This window comes from Amblyomma mixtum, chromosome 5 (genome assembly GCF_055824585.1).
Source record: "Amblyomma mixtum isolate Tamu chromosome 5, ASM5582458v1, whole genome shotgun sequence".
Taxonomy (NCBI): domain Eukaryota; kingdom Metazoa; phylum Arthropoda; class Arachnida; order Ixodida; family Ixodidae; genus Amblyomma; species Amblyomma mixtum.
Window position 1 is genome coordinate 172,751,450 of NC_143016.1, and position 20,259 is coordinate 172,771,708.

General features: G+C 47.1%; 1 protein-coding gene across 1 annotated transcript; it reads left to right on the top strand.

Annotated features, from left to right (window-relative positions):
• Positions 1-753: 753 nt before the first annotated feature.
• On the top strand, positions 754-2,605 carry LOC149344705 (uncharacterized). The gene is made up of 4 exons (XM_089547288.1): positions 754-805; positions 869-985; positions 1,666-1,722; positions 1,822-2,605. The coding sequence occupies exons 1-4, from the start codon at positions 754-756 to the stop codon at positions 2,454-2,456; spliced, it is 861 nt and encodes a 286-aa protein (XP_089403414.1). The 3' UTR covers positions 2,457-2,605.
• The last annotated feature ends 17,654 nt before the right edge of the window (positions 2,606-20,259 follow it).

Here is a 20,259-nt window from a genome sequence, read left to right on the forward strand (position 1 = left end):
GCAAGTGCATGGAAGTATGAACGAGCGGCGCGCACGAAAGCTGTCGAAAATGCTACAATGATCTAAAGAACGAGCAGGGCGCGCGGCAGGCGAACGAATAAACGGACCAACCAACGTACGAACCAAAGAGCCAAAGGTCAAGAGAACAAATAAGACGAGCGATGGTTACATGCTCGGTTATCAGGGCGCCGGCAATTATTCGTGTAGCAGGTTCAAAAAACCCGCCACCACTCATCGCCTTCTTCGCCTTCAACTAGACCAGCGCAAAGCCGCTGCTCTACAAAACTGCACTTCGCAACTAAACGGTACAGAAACAAAGCGGCAAAAGTGTTTTCTTATTTTCATCGGCAATAGTTTTCCGGAAAATGGCGTTCACAAAGCGCGCATTACCCATAGAAAAGCATTGCCTCTCACTACGGCCCGGGCCGCCGAGCGAACAGCCATTTCGTGGCACTTCTGGAAACTAGGGGACTTTATCTGAGAGCGGCGCGGGCCGCTGTGTACTCACCTAATGGGCGCGTTATGTTAAAGGACTCGAGCGCGCTCGAGTCGTCAGAGTGCGCTCCAAGTAAGCTAAACGACCACAACTGACTTCCGGTGTGTGTTTGCAGAGCGCGCTCTACGCGCTCTGCCCTCGACGACGGTGTGCGGGAGCGCGGGTCTGGTTTTTCGTCTGGCGACGTGACGTATTTCCGGGTACTATGCTGCTACTTCCTTTTGGCTTTTTGGCGCCTTTCGCGGTTAACGGCAGTTATGGCTGCGCGGTCTGTGCTCGTCGTCATACTCGCCGTGAACACGAACACAGGTACGTACGTAAACTGTTCCTAGTTCGTCGGGGACCTCGTTTTAATTGTTGGTGCATTTGCAGGGTTCGTACTTGATACGGCTGCTGCGACTGTAGGGCTTGACTTACTTGAGCTCTGCGAAGATGTGGCGGGCACAGGGTCGGATGTTTACGCGGAAACCGCTCAATGCGACGACTCAGGTGTGCATGAGTTTTTAATGCCTTGTTTCGTTCTTTGAGCCATCGAGAATGTTGTTTGTTTCCAGAGAACGAGCAGTTACGAGCGACAACTGCGGGAATCTTGCGTTGAAAATCTAAATTCTTGTTTTTGCCTTGTGTTGCTGGCGTAGCGCAGCGAGCTTTATTGTAAGGCTGTAGCTAAGTTTATGGCACGTTTATGGCAAGTTTATAGCTCGATGTGTTGTGCGTCGCCACACTTAGCGAAAATAAGTACAAAGCGTGTTCGGAAATTCATGAAATCGGTACTTCCTAATTGCCTACTCAAACGTTGTACTTGCTGCAGGCAAACACTCGTTCTTACCAAAGTGCTTGCAACAGTAGGGTTCTTGAGAGAATATTATAATATATGAAATCTGTTTAAATTTCATGAGTTGCATTTTCACTGTGATAGAAATTGTGACATGAATTTTCACTGTGATAGAAACTGTGACATGATATGAATTATCACTTTTTGCCGAGTTAATTCTCCGCTGTACTCGCGACACAGGCGGTTATTGGAGGTATTCACTGCCACTATTTTTGACGCACAGGGCGACGAAGACCTCTTCTTTTTTGTCACTTTTTGAGCGTCAGTATAGAATCCTTTCTTAAATGAGTCCTGGTGTAGGCTGATGTACACCATGACTTAATGACTTTTACAGAGGACCAGTTTTCCCTGTGGACTGCTGAAACTGATGACTACGACCATAACTACAACAGTGAGTAATGACTCTTTTCTTTTAATTGAAATGGTTTTCATGCTCTGTTACTAATATCTTATGCGGGGGCTTAAGCTGTAGCTCTCCTTTATGCTGTAGGTCTCCCAAAAGGAAGTTCAAGTTGGGTACACGCCGAGGTACTTCTCCTGATTTCATCAGATGAGAATCATAAAGAAGACTTCAGTGATAGAAAGAGAAAGAGAAAAGACATTTGGAAACAAAGTAGTGAAGAAATGTGCAAGCACGGGTACACGCGAACTGCTGCGGACTGTGAAACGAAGTTCAAAGGTCTCAAACGCACGTATGACAAGCACCGCCAGAACAAGAAGAAGAGTGGAATAGAAAGAAAGGAGTGGCCATTTTTTCAGGTGATCGATGACTTGCTTGCAAATAACATAGAGTACCAGGCTCCAGTGGCGTCAAGCCAGCTCCCACAGCCCTCCATCTCAGCTGCCTGCACATTAGCTATGGCCACCCGGGGCAGCATCAATGAACCACCGACAACAACAGAAGAAACTGTGCACTGCGAAAAGAACTCAAGAAATGATCGTCGTCGAACACCGGCAGCTGTATTGGACGAAATTCTGCTGAACTTGCACTCATGGCAGTATGAAGAAAGAAAAAGATACCAGCAGCAATTAAAGATGCAGAGGCTTAAACTGGGTATGCTGAAGCGCTTTGCAACATTGGATAAGCAGCAGTGGACTTTGTCGTGTTCTTTTTGTGTGTCATGATGGGGCAAAAACTTTGTTCATTTTGTATCAGTTTTCTGTTTGAATACTGTGCAATTTCTCGGTTTATATTCTAGTCAGTGGTTGTGGTACAGGCCAGTACCGCCCAGTTTAGTTTTTATTCAGAGAAAGCATCCAGACACTGTGTTGAATATTTTATTGCCAGTGAGAGTTCTTCTGGACAAAAATGATCAACTCTTGTACACAATAAATAATTTCACCACATAGGGCTTGTGCGTGTGATGCATCTTGCATGCATAGTACTTCGGGACTGGAAGTACCCTGCCTGTTGTAAACCTTAACACTACTTTCTGCACAGGAAGCGTGTTATCGAAACCCTCTTCATTGCAGCGTGGCTGTCCGCAGGCTGTGTCCTCATCATCATCAGCATCGCTCTCTTCCTGGATGGTGCTGTCGTCGTCACCGAATGTGTCTTTGAATTGAAGGATTATGTTGTGAACGAGGCACGATGCCACAATATAGTTGCTCATTCTCACAGTGGGTTTCATGTCAGCGTATTTAAGCCTTCGGAAGTTTCCTTTCAGCTGAGCAAAAGCTCGCTCAATTACTGACCTTACCGCCCCCAGCGTTTCATTGAACTTGACCTCCTGTGTCGTCAAGTGGCCATTGTTTCTGTACGGCCGCATGAGACCCATTGACAGGAGATAAGCCGAATCACCTAGGATATGGAAATTCTGCGGCAAGTTGCCTACTACCTCTTCAAGGCGAGATGTGGCGAAAACTCTGGCATCGTGCATCCGTCCCGGGCTGCCTGCGTGTACATTAGTGAATATCATATTGCTGTCGCAGCAGCCCTGTAGGATGACTGAGTCGAATTCCTTCCTGCTGTAGTATGCATCTTGTTCGTTTTCGGGGGCCTTGACTGCAATGTGGCATCCGTCCAAGCTCCAACAACTCCTGGAAAGCGCCATTTTCGGGCAAATTCCAGAGCAACATCTTGCAGGTTTGCAGGCCAGCGGATGAGTTCTTTTGCAGCACGTGTCCAGACCTCTATAATGCGATCTGTTAGATAAAACAGCAAGCCCTTGTTGATCCCAAATCTATCTGCCACTCCACGAAACCATTCCTGGTTGCCCAGCAACCACACTGTCATCAGGACTTTAGTTTGCAGAGGTATTCGAGGTGCCCTCTCCATGATGAGCCACTCTTGCGTGATTCTCAGCAGCACCTGCATGGCAACCATAAAGTTTTGGATGTCCAGTGGTTGCTGCTCCTGCTCAAGATATCAGCTTTGATATAATGAATTTCATCAGCAACAAAATGGGCCAGTGCATTTTAATATACTAGCTCACTGCAGTTACAAAATGTATAGAAAGTGTTGTCCTTTTACCGTCATAAAGTGCGCTCACAAGCGTGTTTAGTGCTTGCTTGTGCTTAAGGAGCCACTGGGGCCGAAGTACGGATCGCTCGCAGTCAAAAATCTCAAAAACGCTCTCGCTGCCCCGCTCCTATTGGTTGGCCGCGACGCCGGTCACCGAAATCATACAGCATTCTTAATAGCACTCGTATTCGCCATGGTGAACAAACAAAATTGTAGCAAACCTGTCAGCTGGGCTTGTTGGTTTATAGTTACTAACAGCTGTTGCAGCGCTCAAGGACGGCACACAGTAAAGCACAGCACCATCCTGTACTTCCCTGTGCGTCGTTCTTTAGCGCTGCACAACAAAACTGATCGCGTCGTTTACCTCGAAGGTGCTTCGGGTCATCCGGAAATGCTCCTTGAACTGCATGTCTGTGTACCGAGGTACTACGTTGAGTACGTATCCTTCAATGCCCCGGATGCTCCTCTCGGCGATTCTGTGGTCTTCATGCAAAGAGAGCAGAAAGTTAATATTCTGTAATGCGATAAAGCAGTGGAATCTTACCTTGAATGGCAACGCGGGCAGCTTGCAACATGAAGGTAAACCGCTGCTGCTGCCTACGCCTACGAGCGTCAAATTCGTCGAGTTCATTGTCATTTAGCAAGAATTGAAGTAACTTGCCCTTGAATGTTGCCGTGTTCGAAATGCGCGCGAAATAATGCCGGAAACGGAAATGGCGGAAACGTCAGGTGGCGCGCTCATACGTCCACGGGAATCAAATGGGCGTTAAGTTGCGCTCCGACTGATCTCCTAGGTGTCGCGCTCGAGTACTCCCAGGCCTCGGAGTTCGGAGCAGGCTAACTTAATGCGCCCAATATCTTCCACTTTGCGTCGGGTCCACGAAATCTGCCGCCTGTGACAGCAGCATATATTTGTTTGCATCTTGTTGAAGGAGTGTGTTTTTTACACAAAAGAACAGTTTAAGACTTAAAGATGCGCAGAGAGCGTTCAAATGCGGGAAGATGGAAGAACTGAAATATTTTAAGGCAGGAAAGCCCGGAGACGGCGTCGTAGTTATTGCGGCGATTGATGAAGCCAGCCAAACAGTGTCGAAGTCGTACAAGGCGTGGTGCGTTGAGTAGGAAGATGAACCGTCGAAAGTGTGCATTGCACTTTCATAGGCAGGATGTGTTTTTAAGCATGAAATGCTTTTAGCCCCCGTTGTCGGCAGTGTGGTGACGTCACGCCGAGACCGAGATCCACTCATCCTGGCATTGAAATCCACTCATCCGGGCATTGAAATCCACTCATCCGGGCACTGAAATCCACTCATCCGGGCACTGAAATCCACTCATCCGGGCACTGAATTCCAGTAATCCGGGCTCTGAAACGAGAACATCCGGGCACCGTACGAGATACAACGAGATTTAACGAGACTCTCTAAGCCCTCCTACGCGACCGGCATGCAAGCGCCGGTTGGTCTCCAAACGAGACAAAAAATAACTGCTGCCAGTGCCTTCTCAATGTTTATCAAGATATCAGTGGAGCTGTGGGTTTGATAATGCACGGAATTATAATTTCCGATTTCTAATAACGCGTGCAAAAAGCACATAAATGCCACGATACACTTCGTTGTCGTACGTGATCTCTTAGGGGCTTCGCGCATCGAAGCAAAGCCGCGCAGGCGGACAGGGGCCCGGGGGAGAAGCGCTGCGTTCAAAGGGCAAGGCATCGCGCCGAACGGGTGGTGGCGTTCCTCCCTTCCTTTACGGTGCGGTTCGGGTGTCCACCGAGATGGCAGAGAATTACTCCGCCATTTCCTTTCCTCAAAAAACCTTGCGTTCAAATGGCAAGGCATCGCGCTGAACGGGTGGTGGCGTTCCTCCCTTCCTGTGCGGTGCGGTTCGGGTGTCCACCGAGATGACATTAGGCCCGTAAACATTTCATGCTTACTCTACTCTCGGTTACGGGAGAGGCTAAGATTTTTTTTTTCAGCAAAACCACGTAAGTCCGATGTTCCATTCCGCTGTATTGTTACAGAGTGAGCAACATGGCGATATGAGGTGTCAAGTTTTTGCTTTTGCTGCAGCCACGCCGGTACCGTCCACGTGCAGACAGACGCCCATATCTTTCTGGAAGAAGCCGAAGCGTAGCATCGTACCTGAAGATATCTGCGCGCCGCCGATTGGACCAGGCGCTGTGACGTCGGTGGGCTTCGGCTACAAAAGCTCGGGGGCGACGTGGACAGCTCTTCACATGGCGGCAGTGGCGTGAGCAGCGCGACCGACACAGAGGCTAACCCAACTCTTTGCTTTTGCTGCAGGTTGGTCATTTTGCTTTACATATTTCTGTAGATTGCAAACTGCCACGCCGCTGCTGCCATTTGTAAACTGCTACCATTGTGATTTTTACTGCAGCTTGCCTCGCAGTATCATGTCCAAAATCAGCAAGGAACTAGCGCTAGCACTAGATGAAATTAAGAAAGAAATCAGGGCTGAATTTAAGGCTTTCAGGGAATCCCTTGAACGCGATGTTCGCAATGAGCTCAGAGAAATAAAAACCAGCATGACATTCATTAGTGAGAAATATGACGAGATGAAGGATGACCTCAAGAGCACAGTCGAGGAGAATAAGGAATTGCGCGAACAAAACGCAATTCTAAGAGATCGCTGTGATTCTCTTGCTTCCCAGATCAAATTGTGTGAAGCACGGCTGGTACACTGTGAACAGTACTCGCGGAATGCAAATGTAGAAATCAAAGGGATACCTGTGAGCACAGATGAAAACTTGCTTGAAATTTTGGGAGAACTTGGTGAAAAAGTGGGCGAAAGTGTTTCGCCTTCCGACATTGACGTATGTCATAGGGTAGCTGTTCATGGAAGCAAAACAGAAAAGTACATAGTCGCACAATTTGTGCATCGAAGGAAGCGAGACGCTTTTCTTGAAAAGGCGCGAAAAACGAGGCTGTCATGTACAGACCTTGGTTTCCAGGAGACGGACTCTGTGTACGTGAATGAGCACTTGTGCCCAGATCGCAAGCGCTTGCTGGGGCTTGCTGTCAGTAAGAAGCGTGAGTCACACTGGAAGTTTGTCTGGGTGCGCGGAGGCCAGATCTACGCACGGAAATCTGAGAACAGCACGCTGCTAAAGATAACTAATAGCAGTGACGTGGCCAAGATGACCTAGGAAGTTATCTTTCATCATGGATTCCTATCACTTGCTTGCTCCAGAACAGTTAAATAAGCTAGCTAGCACAAACGCCTTAAAACTTTTTCACTTGAACTGCCGTTCGATAAATAACAAAGCTGAAGAAATAGAAGCCTTGTTATCTGTTTTTAAATTTTCTTTTCATGTAATTATGTTCACCGAGACCTGGTATCAAGATGACGCAAACTATTTAGTTCTAAGTAACTATACACATTTTGTTCTTAATAGACCTGGGCGCCGGGGTGGCGGTGTGTCGTTGCAGATATTGAACACACAACATGCAAAAGAAAACAAACAATTCACAGTTTCTACCGCAGATATTGAAATCCTGACAGTTGAAGGTGGGAATGATGTATTTGCCGTTCTGTACCGTCCTCCTGATGGAAATTTGAGAGGGTGCCTAGACGTTCTCGAAAGCCTGTTTGATTACGTAACAACAAACCAGCAAGTATTATTTTTATCGGGTGATTTGAATGTTGATACGCGATGTCATTCAGCAGCACAACAAGAATTCATAAGCCTACTAGATGCATATGGCTTTTTAAATCTTATCGAAGTACCTACACGCATCACGTGCTCCACATCTTCCTGTATCGATATTGTAATCACGAACACCGAAAAATGCGAAACAAAAGCTGGCAAAGTACTATCCGACTTAAGTGACCATCTCCCTGTTTTTGCCTTCGTCCCAGCCGAACGCCCTTATCAAGTTCCCGCAGCACCCTCTCCACATTTTCGACGCGTTGATATCACCACACTTGACCGTTTTCGTTCGATGTTATATGACACTAGTTGGGACGATGTGCTGTCTTTAAAAGACGTGAATGAGGCGTATGATGCATTTTTGTTCAAAGTTAAAACTGTCTATGATAAATGTTTTCCACTAGTCCGTCCGCGCAAACGCAATCCAAAGAAGCCGTGGGTTACGCAAGAACTGCTGCGCAAAATAAGGACCAAAGAAAAAATGTTTGCGCAATTCATGAAATCACGGGAGCCTTCCAAGCTTGAGAAATATAAGAAATACCGAAACCAGCTGAATAGAGAATTGCGAACTGCTAAGCTAAGCTATTTTAGTAATGCATTTTCGGTGGGGTCCAATAAAAGTGTCCACAACCAGTGGGACCAACTGAACAAATTACTAAATCGCACCTCAAAAACAACTATTACGACAATAATGAAAGATGGTATACCAATAGGTGGGGAGGAACTGTGTAATGAATTTAATAATTACTTTGTTAACATAACCAAAACGTTATGCTGTCCCTCCGACACACATGTGGGTTACGCGTATAATACACCATGTATTCCGGAATCCCTGTTCATGTATCCCACTGATGAAGGTGAAATAGTGACAGTGTTTAGGAATCTAAGAAATAGCAGAGCTGAAGATAAAGATGGCTTTCAGATCAAACCCTTCAAATTTGCAGTTGACATACTAGCTCCAATACTAATGCATATCTATAATCTAGCCATAGAATCTGGCGTGTTTCCAAAAGAAATGCAGGTCGCAAAAGTGGCTGTCATTCACAAAGGTGGTGCTACCTCTGATATGGCTAACTACAGGCCTATTTCCATTCTTCCAATATTATCCAAAGGTCTGGAAAAGATTATTTATGTGAGAATAAATACTTTTCTAGTCAAACATTCAGTTTTATCAGAGAGTCAGTTTGGTTTCAGAAAACAAAGGTCCACGGAAACGGCACTAATTAAGCAAAAAGAAATAATAATAAATGCGTTTGAGGAAAAGCTCCTTGTACTAGGAATATTTGTTGATTTTTCCAAAGCATTTGACCTGCTTAATCATGCTTTACTGGTACATAAACTCAATAACTATGGAATTAGAGGTAACAGCTTATCTTTAATTGAATCATATCTGAAATATCGTAAACAAATGGTCTCCCTTAATAACACTATATCAACCTCGCAAGCTATCCTCTCTGGTGTACCACAAGGCAGCATTCTGGGCCCCCTATTATTTAATATTTACATTAATGATATATTTTCTGCTCCCCTTCCTGTCAACATAATAGCGTATGCAGACGACCTCACAATGCTTTCCTCAGGTAACACAGAAAGAGACCTGCTAGAACACGGCAATAAGTTCTTAGAATTCCTGCGTCAATGGTCCTTTAAGAACTACCTAAGGGTAAACATCACGAAGACCAAAGCAATAATATTCCGAGCTAAAAACAGAATGGTGCGTGCAAATTTTGACCTTTGGTTAGGAAACAAAAAAATTGATGTCGTGCCAGCTGTGAAATGTCTTGGTGTTGTTTGGACCGAATCACTTAATTGAGATAAACATACTGAGAATATCTGCGCTAAAATAAACAAGATTAATGGCATCCTATGCCGCCAGAGGCACACACTTCCGCCTAGAGTTAAATTATTAATTTACAATGCATTTATATTGCCACATATAACTTATTGCCTCATGGTCTGGGGGACAACAACCAAGCAAAACCAAATGAAAATTCTAATGGCGCAAAAACGAGCAATTAGATTAATAGCTAATGTGCCATGGTGTACTCATACGGCTTCCTACTTTGCAAGGTTCAGTATCATGAAACTCTCAGAGTTATTCCCATTCAAGTTAATCTCTATGTATAAAAATGCTGTTTCAACTAAGAATGATCTCCTCTTATCAAGTTTCAACCTCATTCGTTCGATTCCATCTTATAACACACGGAACAAAATGTCATGGTCCGTACCTTTCTGCCGCACTACATACGGTAAGCAGTCAGTGACATATAGTCTACCACACTACCTCAATATTCTGCACAAGAACAACATCATACTTGAAAAGACTTCACGACATAAATTAATAACACTTATTCCTTTGTTTGAATGTGTTCCTTTGTTTGAATGTGCATCATTTTGACATCATGATTAGAACATATATATATATATAGCTTTGTGTATCTTCTTTCTACTTGATTTGTATCTCGGTTGATTATAAATGCGTTTCCTGTACATAAAAATTTTGAGCAGTTTCTTTTGTCCAATAATGTCGAGTGATAACAGAGGCATAACGTCATGCAAATGTTGATGTATATATTTTGTGGCTGTATTTTTCTTTTGTGCTTGTGAGTGCGCTCTTCCACTGCTGTTGTGATTAGCTTCCAGGCGATACCGCCGGCAGGGGGCGCAGGGTGGCCCTCAAGCTGCACCAACGCAGCTTTTTGCCTTGCGTCCTCTCTCCTCTGTTACTGATGTAACCTTGTGAGAGTTAATAAAGATGTATGTATGTAAGTTTCTTACACAAAAACTTTTGCTCACTAACAACTGATGATCCGTTTCTTGTGTAATTCCCTGGCTGTTGTTGACTATTTCAAATGTGATAATGCGGGTTTGTGCAGTATGTTCAGCATAGATGTTCAGGACTTATTTTATTCACTTCCGCATAATAGCCTGCTACGATATGTTATCAAGTGTATAAAAGATGACAGCGATGAACGCGATTTCATTTCAAAATGCGGGATCTCTGTAGGGCTTTTTTGGAGCTTTTTTCTTTTTATCTTAAGTCCACCTTTACTGAATGGAAAGGGAGTTTGTACACTCAAGAACAGGGGGTGTGCATTGGTTCAAAAGTGGCTCCTGTACTGAGTAACACCTTTCTACGTTATGTAGATAAAGCTATTGTAATTTGGGTGTCATTGTGGATGATTATCTTGTTTTTGTCGAACACGATGGCTCCAATAGGCAGGTCGATGAGGTGTTAAAGATTTTTGACGAAAGCGGACACGGCCTAACTTTCACCTTTGAAAAACCGCATGAGAATGAGATACAGTTTTTAGATGTAAGATTGGCAATGAAGCAAGATCACGTGTGCTGGTCCTTTCCTCAGAGATCAGAGAAGCCTTTGCTCAGTTTTCGCTCGCGCATTGGAAGGTTGTTAAATGTGGCATAGTAGTTTCTTGCCTAGGTGTTGCTATTGTCAAATCATGCGTGCATGCTATCAGTACAAGTTTTAATCACCAGGTTCAGAGGCTAAGAACTGCGGGCTTTCCAGATGAAGTCTTAGTACTTGCTTGCAGTAAGATAATTAAAAAGGTCAAAAGGCAAGAACCACAGGCAACTTCAAAAAAGGAAAAAAAGAAATTAGTTGTTCCACCGTACATTCGCCAAATGTCACATCGTTTGAAGCAAGTAGGCATTTCATTTATATGCTGCCTTGCCTGTAGCAATAAACCATTTGGCTATTAGTCAACCATGGTGTTTGTCCTTCTCTTGTCTCGTCTTCCGTTGCGCCGTTTTATCCAATTCTTATAAAAGGTTGACAGATTAAGCATGACCTGAGCTTTGTCCCTTGTGCTGAAGGGGTTGTTAGTTGGTTGGTTTATGGGGTTTAACGTCCCAAAGCGACTAAGGCTATGAGAGACGCCGTAGTGGAGGGCTCCGGAAATTTCGACCACCTGAGGTTCTTTAACGTGCACTGACATCGCGCAGTACACGGGCCTCTAGAATTTCTCCTCCAAAGAAATTCAACCGCCGCGGCCGGGATCGAACACGCGACTTTCGGGTCAGCAGCCGAGCACCATAACCACTGAGCCACCGCGGCGGCTGAAGGGGTTGTGTATGAAGTGTCGTTCACGTGCGGGAAGACCTATACAGGTCAAACAGGAAGGGGCTTGAACACCCGCCTAAGAGACCACAACACCTCTTTGAAAGGGGCTCCGTCATCAAATTTCGCCTTGCATTACAGGAACTGTCCCCGGAATAACCCACCCGATTCTTCTGAAAAATCATGTACCCCCATTTTTAATGAAACTAGCTTCCTGTACAAACACAAAGATAAACTAACAAGGGAAATAAGTGAAGAGTTTCATATCAACAAAAACATTGACTCGTGCGTCAGCACCCCCTCTGTACCAGTTAATGACTGTGAACTAAAGTATCTTGGTTCAGGTGAATGATGTATCACAATGGCTTTTGGTGTCGCCATGCGCTCTTGGCTGTCGATGGAGTATACATTGCGTGTTGTTTCTAATAAAGCTTTCAGTTGATAGTGAGCGCCGGTCCTGTTGTCTTCTTTCTTTGTCCCTCGTCGCAGAGCTGTTTTTTCCCAGCAGTAGGTATAGGCGCCCAAATCTAACTGGCGTGCGCGAGCGGCGACTTTTCTGTGCGTCAGCGCCATATGACGGGACGAAGTTGGAAACAGGATGAGGCTAAGCGCATGCTCACAAAGCACGCTCGTCTGGGCCCGTCGTCTGCCAGGCTGTTCCTTCTTAAGGACGTCAACCCTTATTATCGCGTTTTGACGAGCAGGCAGCGTGAGTAGACGAATGGTTTTGCTCGCATTTTACGTTCCGAAGAACAGCGTTGTAGCAACCAAGCGAAGAAATAAAACTGAAAGATAGGCCCAACACTCTCAATCATGCGATAAGCCGGAGAACATATATCGTTCATGTGTTACATCTGCACGAAGGGCGCTTATCAACACTCTGCGTGCTTTGTGCTTCAGCGTGGCGACGGAACTAAAAGGCCGCTGTGAAACTTAAGTGAAGCTGCTCTGCAGCCGTGCTCGCAGCAGTTCGGAACAGTTATCATGATGCCACTCCCTGTATGTGAAGCGACAAGGCTCCGAATTATAGGGATGTCATTGGGCGGCTCATCGCAGGAGATGGTAAAGCAACTGGAGTGGCTGGGGCTTCAGTGGGCAGAATCATACGTGCCTACTGGGACGAAGGTCGGATCGAAGGTGCTCCTCGCTACCTCACCAGGAAAACAAAAGAAGACTTGCAAATTGTTGCCTGAGCTAGTGATAACCCTTTCGTAACGATAATGACCCATGTTCTCCATTCATAATCATAACGACCCATGTTCTCCGATGAGGAAGGTAGAGCGCAAAAACAAAACAAAGACAAAGTGGAGACGTGGACGGGACAAGCGCTCTAACTTCCTCATCATGAACTACCAACAGGCCCAAATTACAACTCTGCTGAACCATGTTCTCCGGCTTACTGCATGATTTGGTGTGTTCGACATATCTTTCAGTTTTATTTCCTGCTTGGTTGCTACAACGCTGTTCATCGGAACGTAAAATGCGAGCAAAACCACTGGCCTACTCACGTTGCCTGCTCGTAGAAACGCGATAAGAAGGTGTAACGTCCTTAAGAAGGAACAGCCTAGCAGACGACGGCCCCAGCTGAGCGGGCTTTGTGAGCATGCGCTTAGCTTCATCCTATTTCCAACTTCGCTCCGTCATATGGCGCTGACAAACAGAAAAGTCGCCGCTCGCGCACGCCAGCTAAAGATTTGGGCGCCTGTACAGGTGCCCCAAAAGTAATACGGAGAATGCGAGCGGTGGCCGAAATGGAAAAAACTGCATGCCAGCGCGATCTAACGCAGATGCGCGGCAAAGAGCGAAGGGGCGTCGGAAAATCCGGCTGACCCATCTAGATAATAGATGCTCGCGTTATTGCCTCAACGAGCGAAGCTTCGCTACCATCCCTACCCACCAGGGGCGCTTTCCTCATGGTTTGTTGTTCGTCTTGGCCGTGCAGAATTGTTTGCCATCGGCACCGTGCGCTTTATGCTTCGTCAGGACTTGCATTATCTTTGTCTGCGGAACAGCCGAAGTTTGTGCTGCACATGGCGGTGAGTTTGTGCGCTGACGAGTATAAGCACTCGAGCAACGTTTTGGCAAATGCGGTGAAAACTTTGCTTCGCTCTAGGGAACGCATGACAAAAAAAGAACCAGAACAATAGCATGCATGTGCTGTCTTCGCCAAAAATAGGTGCTCCTCAACACTAATTCACTTTCTTACACTAGAGAACAAAACGTTTAACAAATAAAGGTAGAAATGGGTGGCAGAAAGGAGAAAGTTAAAAAAATAACCTACAAAGGTGCCGTTTTATGCAACTCAACAGTTACATAACCGATAAAGCCCACACGCATGTTGACGATATAGGTCAAGCACTGAAGAAGAGATTCGTACAAGGAGTCGACGTCGCTTTCGGAGGTTGTCCAACATCTTCTTGACAGCCTCCCACCCAAAGGTCATCTGGAGTCGTTTTGCGACTGATACGAGGTAGATTGGTTTCCAGCCTTCACTAAACGACCTCACCAGTGTACATATCGGCGTCCTTTGGCCTCCACTCCAACAGGAGCAGAGCCCGTTCTTCCAGCAAGACTTTCATGATTTCCACGATGTGGACGGGATTAGGGTCTTTCTGCTGGAAGAGTACATCATCGTTCAAAGGCCCGTCCAAATCATATGGGATGAGATAGTGGCCGAGCACAGCGCAGTCGCTGGGTTTGTTCATGCTGTTACCTTGATAATCGATGAGAAGAAGGCTAGACACCTTTTGCAAGACACGCCCACACGCACATAAATATCAGCGAACGTTGTGGAAATTCCCATTGGACGAAAAATGCCGCCCCGAGTTCCACTGAATGTCAGACGCGAAATTGTTGTTCTATGCGCGCAGGGTGTACCGCAACGAAAAATATGCCGCAGGACTGGAAGGTCCATGACAGCAGTGAATCGTATCATACAAGCTTACCGGGATGAAGGCGGCCGCCTTGGCGATGCCCCACGTCCAGGTCGCGAGCGGGCACTTCGGCTGACCAACTGATTGTCGCTGCAGCCGTTGCGGATCGTTTTCAGAGGGCAAAAGAAATTGGAAATGCCCTCGGTATAGACATCGGTCTGAGCACCATTCGAAACCGTCTCCATGAAGCCGGATTAAGTGGATGTGTGGCGGCACAGAAGCAGTATTTGACGGACAGACAGAAGGCACAGCGCCAAGCATTTGCTCGCACCCACGAGCAGTGTACTGTCGATGACTGGCGAAAAGTCATCTTTACAGATGAAGCGACTTTCTCTTCAAGATGCGAACAACAGCGGCGTGTTTGGCGTCCATGCAATTGCAGGTATGTCTTGACAAGATTGATTTGTGTGAAGTAAAAAGCCCAGCGTTCTAAAAAAGTCATCTTTACAGATGAAGCGACTTTCTCTTCAAGATGGGGACAACAGCGGCTTGTTTGGCGTCCATGCAATTGCAGGTATGTCTTGACAAGATTGATTTGTGTGAAGTAAAGAGCCCAGCGTTCTAAAGGGCAGTAAGCTATGTGCAAGTAAAAGTAGATCAATGAAACTGTTTTTCTTCGGTAGTCCTTTCGCACAAATTAAGTTCTGTAAGCCGAAAAGTGTTTTTCTTTTTCTATGGCCAGACAATGATGGTTTTGAGTTAAAGGCGTTTTTTTTTAATCATGTATTAAGCAGGAGCTAATAAACGTGCTATTCTTTCGCAGATAGGTACCTGCCCGACTTCACGACGCACGCAGTCAGCAGTGATCGTTGTGTCGTGAACGTCTCTGGAGCTGTCAGTGCAGAAGGCTCCAGCCCTCTTATTAGACTGCCATCAAATTTTAATGGAGTCAGCTATTGCGACGTCCTGTACCACTATCTCATTCCGTACGGGCGGGACGGGCCATTTAAAGATGGAGCATTCCTCCTGCAGCACGACTATAGCCCCGTCCACACTGCGGGAGTGGTGAAATACATGCTTGAAGGACGGCCTGCTCAGATATTGGAGTGTACTCCAAAAGGCGCTGATATGAACATCATTGAGAAGGCATGCGGAACTCTGAAAAATAATCTGTTTCGTATCAGTCCCAGCAAGCGTCCAGATGAGCTATGGGAGGACGTCAAGACAGAGTGGGACAACCTTCGAGAGCAACCTGGATGCGTCGACTATTTACACGAGTCCTTTCCTCGGCGCATGGTCCACGTCATTAACATGAGCGCGGGAGCTTCACCCGTAATTAAACGGTAAGTTTGCATAAAAAGTGCCTTTGGAAGTCGGTTTTTTTTAATCGCCTCCACCCTGTTGCCCTTTTCCCCTTGCATGTTTGCAAAATATAGCCGATAGCGGACGACTAAATGAGAGTCAAGCTCGGTTTTTGTCTTTTTTTTCCTCCACTGTAAGAAAGCAAATTTGTGCCAAGAGAAGTGATCCTTAATTAGTTCAGCTGCTATACTGTTAACCCCCTATCCTTATAATGAAAACAACGAAGGCAACACATGCATGCTATTCTTTTTTTCATGGACTTCCTTGAACCAAGAAAAAGTTGACCACAGTTGCGAAAGCGACGGACGAAGCGTATTCAACAGCTCGGGCACAAACTCGACGAACACATCATGAGCTTAAGCAGACGAGGAAAGGGGAATGAGGGGCTCGTTTTAAATATGAGAGAAGCCAACAGCCACAGAAACCAAGGGGCACAGGAGATTTTTTTTAATTTATTTATTTATTTTGTTGATCACTTCATAATATTACTAAATGTGTTATCGCTTAAAGCTAATTGATTAGAAAAGCAGAAGAAAAAACAACCACATGCCGCAAGTGGGATCCGAACCCACGACCTCCGAATTACGCGTCCGGTGCTCTACCGCTGAGCTACGGCGACGGTTGTCAAACCTTCTGCTTTTGGGGGTATTTAAGTTTACAAATGACCTAACCTTGGGAGTGTTCACCAGCGCCACCCACGTTCTTAAGCAGCGGACGTAGCACGTCCTGGATTACCGCTGATGTGACGTAGAACGTCATCGAACGGCGAGGGTGGAAGCTGTGTGAGAACCCTCTTATGCTTCCTAAGGCATCAAGGCTGCCAGAACCAAGGCCCTCGTTAAGCAATTAAGCAGACGAGGAAAGGGGAATGAGGGGCTCGCTATAAATATGAGAGAAGCCGGTCGTGGGTTCGGATCCCACCGGCGGCATGTGGTTGTTTTTTCTTCTGCTTTTCTAATCAATTAGCTTTAAGCGATAGCATATTCAGTAATATATTGATCAACACCACAAAATAAATAAATTAAAAATCCCCTGTGCCCCTTGGTTTCTGTGGCTGTTGGCTTGTCTGCGTCGTTTACTTTCCGTCCCGTGTGTTCCCTGTGCGCTATTTTTTACATCATGATTCTTTCTTGTGCTTTACTTTCATTTTTCGTAGGCAATACTGTTTCGCTAGCTGGTTCTTCGAAAGCACATGCTGCTTCCGTAGCCTAGGTTCCTGCTGTCTGACAATATCGCTCTGATTGTCAGCCGATTCACGTGCGCTACGTAGATAAGGCCTGTCTTTGGCACCTTTATTAAGCTCTTCAAAGCTGCGCTCTTCCTGCTTAGCGTCTCTGAGTACGCATTCGTCCTCATCTTTTCCGGACGGGTTGACGTCTACCGCCCCTTTGTCGCCTGGAACGTTCTGTCCTCCACTGTCGTCCAGCACCTTAGTTTCTTCAGGCGCAGACGAACCAGTGTTTTCTACTGACTTTACTGCTGACACGCAGCTCTCGTCGTGCTCATGACGCGTTTCAGCCAATTTCGGATGAGGATCGGTTCTGTACTCAGTCGCGATGTTCCCGCTACTGCAGCTGCTTTCTGGAATGTCGTAAAGCTCAGAGCAGTGCGAAAGCACAGGACTCGTTTCGCATCGTTCGCTAGAGACACCAACGCACAACTCAGCGTCCGCAAACTCTACATGCACCCGCTTCCGTTGATCGTAAGTGTCGGGTTTCTGCATTTCTGCCGAACGCGCTGCACAACACGGTGTGCCGTCCTGGTTTCCTTCGCTTGCGTCGACGCAGGCGTTTTCATTAATGTCCAGACGGACGTCCCTCTGCCCTGTTCGGCAACTTCTCGTGCTATCGACACGCTAGGAGATCCGCTTTCCGGTAACTCCACCACAATCTCACTCGGCGAGACCTCTGTAAGTGCATCGTCCGATGCTGTGACTACCTTATCCGATGGTATAGAGGCTTTCTCAGTTGGCGAATGCGGGGCAATTCCCACTGTTACAGCAGCAGTTACATCTGCCAAGTACGTACTACGTTCCTCTGTGCCGCACTGGCAGCTCTGCTCTACAGCTACGCACTCTACCTCTGTGTCACGATCTTCCGACCCTTCAGCATTTTCGAGCCACTCTAAAATGTCGGCTTTAAACTGGTAGGGAAAATCGTTAAACGATGGGGTGCTATTCTCTCACAGGTACCTTTGGCGAAGGACCAGCGGTGACACGTTATATCTCGTCAGTAAGAAGCTTTTCAGCCCATCGTAGTCTGCCAAGCCGTCGTCCAACAGGCGCTTTACAAGGTCATACGCTTCGCTAGAAAGCAGGGCTACCAACTTCAGTGCCAAACCATTCCGCTCAACGCGCTTTCTCTCGCAGACGCGCTCGAACTCCGCCAAATATTTCCCCATATCTTCGGCGATCACGAAGCGCTGCGGCCTGTCTCTCAGCTGCTGACCGTTGGTCTCACGCAGAGCGGACAATGTTCTATACCCCTCATTTCCGATCTCATGCGCTTCAAGCTCCAGGTCCATCAGTTTCTTAGCGCGAGCACGTCGTTTTATCTGAAGCTGCCTCCGTTTTTCTTCCTCTTCGCGCTCACGCTGCTTCTGTTTTTCTGCCTCTTGGAGCTCAAAGCGTCTTTTCGCCTCCTCGCGCTCGCGGCGTTCTATGATCACATCCAAGGCCTCATTGGCTTCTTCAGCCGTTACGCCCTCCTTCCGCATGATCTCGAGAATCGCCTGCTTTCGTTTTGCGGGGCCCAAATCAATGCCCAACTCTTCACAAATTTGGATGAGTTCTTTCAGTTTGAAGTTCTCCATCGCGCACAATAGCCTCTTGTAGTTTGCCCTTTTCTGAGAATTCCCTTGCCGTTCACTACTATAGCGCTACTAGCATGACACGCGCGTAATTCTTTCCAAAACGCTTCGTTTACTCCCTCTGCACGAGCTTTCGTTTCAAAGCGCTCCGACTTGGCTCGAAACAGCAAAGCTCTCTACAGTGTTACACACACAGCCCTACTCTAGTCTACAATCATGTGTGCTAGAGCAGTCTGGCGAATTGAGGGGAAAACATCAGGCACTCACCGCGCCGAGGTAGCTGACGCCGGTCGATCCCGCAGCTGCCATCCACTGTTGGGACTGGGAGTCCGAGCCAGGAAACGGTCGAGGCGACGGTGAGTCAAAGGACTTTTATCTACAGTATGTACAAGGGCTTTTACATGATACAAGGGTCAAGAGCACCACGGGCTAGCACAAAGAAGAAGGGCGGCCCCGGCGGAGAGCGTAGCTCCGGCTCTTCTGCTGCCCGTCTGCTCCGCGGGTTCAGCGCGGCTCCGCTTTTAAAGCCGCTGGTGACGCTTGCGGCAGCCAGCCGTTCAAATCCTCCAATCAGGTCAGGGCACTGGCCACCGTTCAAATTAGACCAATGGTCGAGAGGCGCCGGCCGTTGAAGGCTTGAGACAGGAACGGGCGGACGGAGAAGCGCCGCGGGCGTCCGAGCCGACGGAGAGGAGGGGGAGGAGGAAGGGTCCGCGTCGGAGCCGACGAGACGGGATGAGTCACGCTGCACGCCGCGACATGTCAGAAAGAGTCTGGGCCTGCTTTGAGCGCCGGCGGGCGCGCAGCGCTGGTTTAGACTAGGGTGCCTCGATGCGCGCCCTCTCCTCCGCTCCGTGCAGGGTGGGGACAACCGCGTCGTCTGCTGCAGCGTCCGCCATATTTGAGCCCACTCGTTTCAAAACACTGGAGTTAGGTTTCTCTGCGCAGCGAAAACCCCTTCACCATCGCGGCGAAACAGGTTTTGGAGGCAGAAATAGGGTGCAGCGCTGAGGACATCTATTGTAACCCCTTTCCTACAGGCTTCTGCCCTGTGTTGCTTTCACAATAAAGGGATTAGGGGCCGCTCCCCCAAGCCATTACTGCAGGTTCAATGCACCCTCCCTGGGCTGCATTCCTGAAGGAAATTTGAAAAGCAGCTGCGCCAAGGTGCTCGCCCGGCCGTGCACACCATAACACATTGCAATAAAAGTCGTTCGCGCTCCACCCAACTCTTCTCCCTCGGACAGTTCGCGTCGCCATCGCGAAGGTGTTTTTGTTATGCAGGAAAGCCTGCTTACGGAGTTTTGTAAATTGTCTGGGACTCAGTGCGCTGACTCGCAAAAACAATGTTTATCTCGTTCGCCGCAATGTATTTGTCCATATTAAATGTTGGGAATGATAAGGCTTATTAACGAAATATTTTACCCCTACAGAATTAAATGGACGCAATCTGTAGGCTCTTGAACAGTCGTAGTCGTTAGGTCCTTGGCATCGCTTGTTTTAGGACACTTAATTTGCGCAGGTAAAAAAAAAAGGCAATGCTGTGGTACAGGAGTTTCCACTATACAGAGGGCAAAACGCATGCCTAGAACAACCAAACTGTGCATTCCGGAGCTTCCAAAGCCGCTGCGACCAAGAAAGCAAAAAATGACGATGGAATTTTATGCACA

Bases quoted from the DNA above. Each gene is read 5' to 3' on its own strand.
- LOC149344705 (XM_089547288.1), top strand. From the start codon at position 754: ATGGCTGCGCGGTCTGTGCTCGTCGTCATACTCGCCGTGAACACGAAC. The intron at 806-868 runs GTACGTACGTAA...GTGCATTTGCAG, and splicing joins CGCCGTGAACACGAACACAG to GGTTCGTACTTGATACGGCT. The intron at 1,723-1,821 runs GTGAGTAATGAC...TTTATGCTGTAG, and splicing joins CTACGACCATAACTACAACA to GTCTCCCAAAAGGAAGTTCA.